At 42.8% G+C, this 8,887-nt stretch overlaps 2 protein-coding genes across 2 annotated transcripts; one reads left to right on the forward strand and one right to left on the reverse strand.

Annotated features, from left to right (window-relative positions):
* Positions 1 to 816: 816 nt before the first annotated feature.
* Positions 817 to 3,986, reverse strand: ddo (D-aspartate oxidase). The gene is made up of 5 exons (XM_070920345.1): positions 3,749 to 3,986; positions 2,528 to 2,710; positions 2,306 to 2,414; positions 2,017 to 2,193; positions 817 to 1,853 (listed from the first exon to the last, which is right to left on the reverse strand). Exons 2-5 carry the CDS (start codon positions 2,697 to 2,699, stop codon positions 1,295 to 1,297), a joined length of 1,017 nt encoding a protein of 338 aa, XP_070776446.1. The 5' UTR covers positions 2,700 to 2,710; positions 3,749 to 3,986; the 3' UTR covers positions 817 to 1,294.
* Positions 3,987 to 5,204: 1,218 nt separating this feature from the next.
* Positions 5,205 to 8,698, forward strand: zbtb24 (zinc finger and BTB domain containing 24). Its single transcript, XM_070920753.1, has 6 exons — positions 5,205 to 6,036; positions 6,523 to 6,690; positions 6,961 to 7,044; positions 7,143 to 7,226; positions 7,326 to 7,407; positions 7,852 to 8,698. The coding sequence occupies exons 1-6, from the start codon at positions 5,205 to 5,207 to the stop codon at positions 8,696 to 8,698; spliced, it is 2,097 nt and encodes a 698-aa protein (XP_070776854.1).
* Positions 8,699 to 8,887: the final 189 nt, after the last annotated feature.

Genomic DNA, 8,887 nt, shown 5'->3' on the forward strand with positions numbered 1-8,887 from the left:
CTTAAAACCATATTTTTTTCAGAATCATTGAAATACTTTTTTTGATATAATTTATATATTTTTTTCCAAATAACCAATTATTTCTGAATATGTAACCATGGATTTGTAGTGTGCCATGAAACTTGTTCATTTGAGGTGAAAATGCAAGCGGATTACTTAAGTTTAGATGGTGTTAGGTTAGTAATATAAATATACCTTATCTATTTACACCTTACTAAGTCTGGTTACAGTGTGGTTGATACGGAGTACCCCAGTCTCTATTTCAGATGTTTTCCATTCAGCTGGATCCAGTTGGTGGAGGAAACAGCAACAGTTATACAAGTCTTGGCAGTGAGTATCCATTTATCCCTCATCAAACAAAGCCTTTATTAATAAATTAATAATTTTGAGTGTGTTGTAATATATATTATATGCATTACCATCTTTTTGACTACAGCCGCTACAGAAGACATTTTGATATGTCACAGTAGGAAAAGCATGTGTAAATGATAAAATCAATGATGGCTGAATTCCATTTAGCTACTTCAGTTTCAGGGTCCTGGTACTGAACATGCTGGCTCACTGTCACACTGCCATGACTTACTGGGACACTTGAATAGAACAGAGCCATTGTTAATTAATCTGTGCTTTTCCTACTATGACGAGTAAAAATAAATGTGTTTATATCCGTGTAAACTGCAAGTAGTGACAGATATTAATGAAGCACTAGAAAATACAAGATACCATAATGTAGTTGTTACAGTAAACTATCAGCAGTTCTAAGGCACAGAGGCACATTTTGGAAACCCAATTATGTGTTGACAGAAAGTTAAGCAATTTAGTTGAACAACTGAATTCCACCCAGAATTGTTTATTTTTCATCGCTTCATATCAGTAAATTCTGTACATAATCTTCCAGTTCATTAATAAAGGCTTCTCTTTTATGTACACTGTACAAATGCTAACAACCCTGTTAATCACTGTTCTACCCTCTCGTCAATAAATGTTGGTGTGTTTGAATTACGTTGAATTATCTCTCTGACAACAGATCTCTGTCCTCAAAGTCAAAAACATAGTAGAAATTTTAAAAAGCAGTATTTATAATGATATTTTCACATAGCCACTCCCAGTATGTCCAAACAATTGTTCACCACCGTTAGCAGTAAAATAAATTACCATTAAATATTTTTTTAATACACCGTAAAATGTAAAACCTACCACTCTTTCTTAAAGATCTTTACTTTAAGTTTTGATTTGTTGTATATCAGTGATTTAAAGTGTTATCAAGTGTTAAGCAGGATTTAGCAGATTTAGTTCACAGCTTAGCCTGTAGTGGCATTTCATGAAGGCACTGCCTGACCAGCCCCACTGCGTCCAGGGCAGTACCCCAGGCGAGGGTGACTCCCCAGCCTCCGTGGCCATAGTTGTGGACCACAGGCACCCTGCGACCCTGCAGCTGCACCAGCTCCCTCTCCACCCTCGGGTTCCTCCTGCTGGGCCTCAGACCGACCCACTCGCTGAGAACTTTGCCTTTGTGGAGCGACGGCTCCAGCCTGCTGCAGCGCACCAGGATGTTTTTCGTGTCTTCTTCGTCCACTTGTAGTCGCCAGTCCTCCTCCTGCCTCGTGCCGCCTACTGTGACGCTGCGTATGCCAGGGTAGATGTAGGTCTTTCCATCTCCATCTCTGATGAAGTGCTGCAGCCAGGGGGCCTCCACCTTGAGGACCTGGCCTCTGACCGGGTACACCTTGTCGTCACCCACCAGAGTTTTGGAGCCCAGACCAGAGCAGTTGACAATGATATCATAGCTGTTGCTTAATTCCTGAAGACCGTTGACCTTCCTCTGCTCCACTTGGCCTCCAGCTTTTCTGAACCTTTCAGAATCAGAATCAGAAATACTTCATTGATCCCCGGGGGGGGGGGGAAACAGTGAGTTATATATTCAACAATTCACCTCCTCCTCAGTGGAACCAAAACATAAACTGAACTGTAATGACCTGTAAATGTTTTGAGTAGAGTTTAATATAGAGGACAAACCTGTTCTCGAGCCACGGCAGGTAGCTGGAACATTCACACTTAATGGTGGTGAACGCCTGGCCAAATTTGTGATCGGGAAACCTTTTCAGTTCACCGTCAGTCATGAATCGAAAGCCGATCACAGACTCTGACCAGAAGGGCTTCTTATCAGCTGGAACCTCCTTGAAAATTTGCCAGCTGGAAAAAAAGAAATCATAACAGAAATCACTGGATACAAAGAGACATCTCTTTTTAATAGTGACCTGGCTGAGTATTCCCCTGTTTTATAGCCCTATATTACAATTTCTACCCAGAGCTCAGCATTACTCCAGCCTCCGGTGAGTGTTGGGATTGAACAATGGCCAACAGGTGATCAAAGCTGTCCTTGAACCAGCGGTTTTGTCTTTCCAAAGGAATATCTGATCGACAAATACAGTAAAATCAGTCATTTTGTACGAATGTACTGCATATGAACATGTGATTACACAGTGTGATGCATTTTCTGAGAGAGGGGGGGTGAATTGTTGCATACCTGGAAACTTTGCAGCAAACAGGATCCCAGCAGCTCCATCACTGGTGGTGTCTGGACTGAACTTCTCAGCCAGCAGAGTGACGGAGCAGAAAGGGAGAGCCTCGGCAACGCAGACAGCAGTGGAGAAGCCGATCACACCTGCTCCCACCACTGCAACCCTGACACCTTTCATCCTGGACAGGCCTGCGTGGAGGTAAACAGGAGTAAAGAATTGTGTCAAATGCTGCTTGATCGCTGCAAGACAGCCTTTATCATTACTGGCTCTTAATAAGTAATCCACAACTACCTTGAACTTAACTGGCTGCACAGTCTAAGGATCAATATCACAAAGCCCTTCTTCATTGTAATAATGCATTACATAACAGACATTTTAAACTGGGCCACACAGTCATCGGAAGCAGGCTATAAGAGCTGCAAATTGTTCCAGTACTTTTCAATCTTGTGTGATTTTGATGTTTTACATATATGCAATACATATATATACATACGCAACAGAGCAATACATACATATATGTATATATATTTTCATCTTATTTTTGTACATACTCTTATTTCTAAATTTATGCTACTTTCTACTCTTGAATGGGAGCACCGGTACTGTATAATTTCCCCCGGGGATCAATAAAGTATTTAGGATCTGATCTGATCTGTTTTGAGTTGGATCATTTTTGTTAATGTTTCTATTCAGCAATTATCCACAAGCATTAAACGTTGCATTTAATTATTTTCCCTTCTTCCTTACTGTTACAATATTCACATTAATATCAGTTATCGATCAGATATGATGTAGAAGTAGCCATATTTAATTACAAGTAAAAGTCATGCATTTAAAATGTAAAAATACAAAAGTAAAAGTACTCTTTATGCAGCAGAATGGCCCTTGTGCTATTTTATATATATATACCACATACAAATACCACATTTCCCTCTGTACTTCTGCTCCATTTTAAGGTAGCAAAAAATGTAAGTTTATGTGATAAATACATAAGCTACTTGTTGATGTGCGGCTCATCTTATGGTGTGAAATTCATAATGACAATCTAAAAGATGTTCCTGTACAATGAAGCATTTCATTTCTGAACGAAGTCTCTTGACACTCGAGGTGCAGTTTCTTGCCAAGTCTGCAACCTAGACGGGTACTAGAATGCAAGTACTTGTGCATAATGTACACACGTTTCTTACAGTTAATACAGCTAAACGCAATAAAAGTAAAACTCCTACCTGTGAAGACACTGACTGTATCCTGCTCACTGCACAGAGGACTGTCGGTCTGACTTTAAAGACATGCGGGTCCTAAAGAAACTCTCCACATAAATGACGACGGTTATTTAAATGAATAAAAGCCCTCTGTCTAAAATAATGACCTGTTTGGCGGATAATTTCTTCTGACTGTTTGTTAAACGAATGTCCAAAGAAAATAGGTCGTTTACTGCTTGTTTCGTGCGGTAAACAGTACCAGCTGACCTGTATATTAGAATAGGAGGACTGTTTGCGATCTGTAGCTCAGCTGTGCGCGAGTCTCGTCAGAACCACACCTCTCGCGATAAGACGTTCGCATTCACGCCCTCCGTCCAACGATAGTAGAAGGTAAGGTCCTAAAAGCTCACTATTCTGAATTACGCCGCGGTTTGTGCGCTTAAACTGTTCGGGTCCTGCCACAAGGAGAAATGTAGTTAGTTTAACACGTTATATCAGTCGTACACTTTGCTATTTCTGCTGGTTGAGGCTTGTTTCTGGCTAGCAGCGGATGCATTGTTTGAGACGCTATAAGTTAGCTTGTTTGCTAACCTTCAAGTTGATCGCTGCACAGGGTTTATCTGTAGTTCTGAGACCTTTTAACATTAGCAGGTAAACTTTGAATGAATGTGAATGACAGTGCAAAGTACTTACACTGCTCTATGTTGGTGTGGAAGATGTAGTCATGTAAACAAAAGAAAGCACTAGTACTGAAATGATTCATTGATCGATCAATCATCGACAGTTTTGGTAATCAATTAAGCCCCTTCCCATTTATCAGGAAAAAATCCCCAAACAGTGTGTGTTTCCAGCTTTTCAGAATGTGAGGAATCCTTTTCTCTTTTCTTTCTTCCTTAATTTACATTATTTGGGCTTTGGACTGTTCAGATAACCAATTTCAAAAAAGAGATGACCTTTGGGATCATTAAGGGCATTTTTAACTATGACATTCATAGACTGCAATAGTTTAATTATCAATAACTCTGTTGATTTTTCTTTCAATTAATCAAGTAGTTATTTAGTCTATAAACTGAAAGAAAATAGTGAAAAATGTTCATCACAATTTCACAAATCACTTGTTTTGTTCAACCAACAGTCTAAAACCCAAATATATCCACTTCACAGTGATACAAAGCAGACAAGCAGATTTTGTTTTATATAAATTACTTAAAATGATAGATAGATTGTCATCATTTTCTGTTGATCGACTAACCGATAAATCGACTAATAATTGCAGCTTCAACTACATATTGATCAAATGTTCCAGCCCTAAAACAAGATGATTTGTTTCCACATCCTTTATTTTAAATGAGAATGCATTGATTAGGTAGTCGTTTAAATGTAAAAAGAATGCACTGCACCTCTGTTTCTTTCTCTGTGTTTTGATAGAGAGTTGCTTTTCATTGCATGCAGAAACAGAAGTGGTTGTTTTGAGGGGAAGATGTCTCGGAAAGCCACAACCAGGACTTCATCACTCCTGGCTCTTCATTCAGATTCACATAAGCAGAGCATCCTGAACAAATTCGACAAGCTCAGAAAAAGGGACCTCCTGTGCGACATCACTCTTGTTGTGGAAGACGTGCCCTTCAAGGCGCACAAAGCCCTGCTGGCAGCAAGCAGCGAGTACTTCTCCCTCATGTTCACGGCTGAAGATCAGATCAGTCAGTCCACCTACAGGCTGGATGGTATGGCAGCTAAGATGTTTTCAGCAGTGCTGGAGTTCATCTACAGTGCCCGGGTGTCTGTGGAGGAGAGCGCCACAGAACAGCTTCTGGCCACGGCTCGTCTTATGGAGGTCAAAGACCTTGTCACGGTGCTCACTGGACTCACACTCTCTGCTGCAGCGGTCAGTGGCGGGGAGGAAAAGCCAGATGCAGCCGAGGGGCCAGATGTGTCGAAGCGCAAAAGAGGACGGCCAAAGAAAAACGTGGCTGTGGCTGTAACAGAGCCGGGGGGCAGAAGTGCACCATGTGAGAGCTCAGAGGAGGGGCAGGCTGGAGATGTGGACTGTGACGATGTAGTAACTGAGTCACAACCCAAAGACGATGCAGATTATAACCCGGGAGCCCACCAGAGCCGGCAGAGCAAACGCAAAATCAGGCCACCGGTAAAATACAAGGGCTACAAGGTGGGCAGCGACACAGCAGGAAGCAAAGAGCCAGGGAAGAGAGGCAGGAAAAGGAAATACCCCAACACTGAGGCCCGGTGTGAGGACTGTGGCAAAGTGTTCAAAGGTCACCTCTTTTTAAAGATTCACCAAAGGACTCATACAGGTAATCTGCCTCGTGAGTTATGATCTAAGAGATGTTCTAGAGGTCAGAAGAGAAAAGGCAGTTGGTTTGAATCCCACAACCCTAAAGTATAATTACAGTTTATTACAAATCTTATTATTATTTTTCCTAAATCCTAAAAAACAACAAGACAGAGGTGCCCATAAGAAAGATGCTTCCACCTGCAAACATGTCTGTGGAGCTGCTTAGTGGCCAGCAAGAGATGGCTGCCAGCAGTGTTCAGGTGTGAAATGTGTGCAACTTGTGTGTTTTAGATTGTTGGAAAATGGCATACAGCTAAATTGGGACAGACTAGGGTTTAATTAACAAACAGGCAGCAACCATCAAAAGCAAGAAGTGTTACACTTCAGCATCTGTCTCTCAACACGGATCGAATTAACTTCATTGTTGTTACTCTGTAGGTGATGCCGTACCTACTACCTGCACATACACCTGTACACTTCACTGTATTCCATCATTCTTCCCCAGGAGAGAAGCCTTTCCGCTGCCTGGTTTGTGGAAAGGGTTTTACCCAGAAGCACACTCTGCTGGATCACCAGCGCATGCACACTGGAGAAAAGCCGTTTGTTTGTACCGTCTGCTCCAAAGCGCTCTCCACCAAACACTCCCTGCACGAGCACATGAACCTCCATGAAGGTATGAAGTATATTATTTTCTGATGATGACTTTTTCCCCCCATCTTTAATACATCTATCATAGATGTACATAAAGAAATAATTCTGGAAAGATTCTTTTGTTTTAAATTTGAATTACCGAACGTTTGTGATTTGGTCGTCTGCATTTTCAGAAGTCAAATGAGTACTGATGCGTCTATCAAATTGTCGAAATGTGTTCCCATTAATCATCAAAGTCTATAGTCTGTCAATGTCTCTACTATAAATGTTTTCTCTTTACCTGCATCTTCAGAAGAGAAATCCTTTAGCTGTGATAAATGTGGAAAGACCTTCACTCAGAAGAGACAACTTAAAAGCCATTACAGAGTCCATACAGGTAAGAATCACACCACTTCAACAGCAGCGAGTTGATTCTCATGGAGTCACTCTGAAGGCTGAATTATTATTAGTCTTCTTTGTTCTTTTTAATTAAAGGCAAATCGTTACCAGAGTGTGCTCAGTGTCATCACAAGTTTATGGACACGGCTCAGCTGAAGAAGCACCTGAGAACTCATACAGGTAAAGTCAGACAACACAGCTGTAAATCATCATTACTGTGTAACTAACATCCACAATACATGGAAGCATTTGCTGATGACGTCAATAATATCCTCACAGGTGAGAAGCCGTACACCTGTGAGATTTGCGGGAAGTGTTTTACAGCCAAGAGCACACTGCAGACTCACATCAGAATACACAGGTGAGAAATATATTTTAGACCTGAGAGTAAGGCCTAAGCTCCCAAAATTAAAAGTTTAGCATTTAACAGCTTAAATTAATTGATGAACATTCATTTGGAGTTGTGTTTCTGGCAACCTGTCCAATATTCACTCTCCTTCTTAGCTGTTTTTGGTCTCCACCAGGGGAATATCAGGCTATTTAGCTGCTAAATGCTAAGACTGCTGTTTGGTGCTGAGCAGGTAGTGTAGAGTGGACAGCTGCCTGTTCCTGTCATGACGCTGTGAGAGCCAAGAGAGTGAAACAAAACAGTAAAGCTGTGAGCTGAGAGACACTAAAGTCTCTTCAGAGCTGCAGAGTGACTCCTACAAATAGTTATGTGGTCCAATGTTAATATAAAAACATTGATTATAGCCGCTTTAAGATTCAAAACAAACTTGATTAAAATCTGAATTTCTTGTTGCAGAGGCGAGAAGCCGTATGACTGCAGCATCTGTAACAAATCCTTCTCAGACCCCAGTGCGAGACGCCGTCATGTCGCCTCCCACTCAGGGAAGAAACCCTTCACCTGCTCGTTCTGCAGCCTTTCGTTTACCCGCCTGGACAATCTGAAAACACACACCAAGTCCCACAATAAAGAAAGAGCTGCAGCAACAGAAGCCTCATCAGATGTAGCGGTAGCGGACGCCGCAGCAGCAGCAGCAGCAGCACCAGAGGAGGTGCGTAACATCCTGCAGCTGCAGCAGTACCAGCTGCCCTCCAGCTCTGAACAGGAGATCCAGCTGGTGGTGACGGGAGATGTGGACAACATAAACTTTGTGCCGGGTCAGGACCAGGAGATCAGCATCATCACCCAGTCGTCAGGGAACGTGCAGAATGTGGCTCTGGTCACTCAGGGCGGCGTGGTGGACCAGAGCCCTCAGATTCAGACTATCAGTATGCTGGAGGGCCAGATGGCGCACCAGCCCGAGCAGATGCACGTCATCACTCTGAGTAAAGAGGCGATGGAGCACCTCCAGGCCCATCACGGGCCCCCGCAGCCCCTTCAGATAGCACAGCGACCCGTCCAGCAGCTGCAGGTGATGCAGCAGCCGATCCAGCAGCTGGCCGTCACTCAGGAGGCCTCGCAGGGGCAGGGGGGCAGGGAGCAGCAGAGCCAGGCCATTCATATCGGCAGCCAGAGCAGCCAGCCCATCTCCATTAGCCAGACCAGCGAGCAGATCTCCAGCCACCACATCCAGGGTCAGACGTTTCAGATCCAGGCGGGGACCGTGTCCTACCTGTACACCACCGGGCTGCCGCAGGAGGGCTGAGCGTGGGCCGCATTACTGAAGCAGCCAAGTCCAAGCTGATAATGCTGCTACAGTACACAGTAATAATGTAATGGATCAACTAAACTCGGACATAGTTATCGAGTGAGAATATTTTTACAGTTTAACTGCAAATTCTATGTTTACATTTTCTGTCAAGCATTTTCCAAAGCAAACCATAATTAGTTAATA

The sequence above is a fragment of the Enoplosus armatus genome, chromosome 15 (genome assembly GCF_043641665.1).
Source record: "Enoplosus armatus isolate fEnoArm2 chromosome 15, fEnoArm2.hap1, whole genome shotgun sequence".
Taxonomy (NCBI): domain Eukaryota; kingdom Metazoa; phylum Chordata; class Actinopteri; order Centrarchiformes; family Enoplosidae; genus Enoplosus; species Enoplosus armatus.

What these genes read in the sequence shown, in the direction of transcription:
- ddo (XM_070920345.1), bottom strand. Translation starts at nt 2,699, where the DNA reads ATGAAAGGTGTCAGGGTTGCAGTGGTGGGAGCAGGTGTGATCGGCTTC. An exon ending in GGAGTAATGCTGAGCTCTGG is followed by an intron (nt 2,194 to 2,305) that starts GTAGAAATTGTA and finishes CTTTTTTTCCAG; the next exon opens with CTGGCAAATTTTCAAGGAGG. An exon ending in CTGCCGTGGCTCGAGAACAG is followed by an intron (nt 1,854 to 2,016) that starts GTTTGTCCTCTA and finishes TGATTCTGAAAG; the next exon opens with GTTCAGAAAAGCTGGAGGCC.
- zbtb24 (XM_070920753.1), top strand. Translation starts at nt 5,205, where the DNA reads ATGTCTCGGAAAGCCACAACCAGGACTTCATCACTCCTGGCTCTTCAT. An exon ending in GCACATGAACCTCCATGAAG is followed by an intron (nt 6,691 to 6,960) that starts GTATGAAGTATA and finishes CTGCATCTTCAG; the next exon opens with AAGAGAAATCCTTTAGCTGT. An exon ending in ACTCACATCAGAATACACAG is followed by an intron (nt 7,408 to 7,851) that starts GTGAGAAATATA and finishes TTCTTGTTGCAG; the next exon opens with AGGCGAGAAGCCGTATGACT.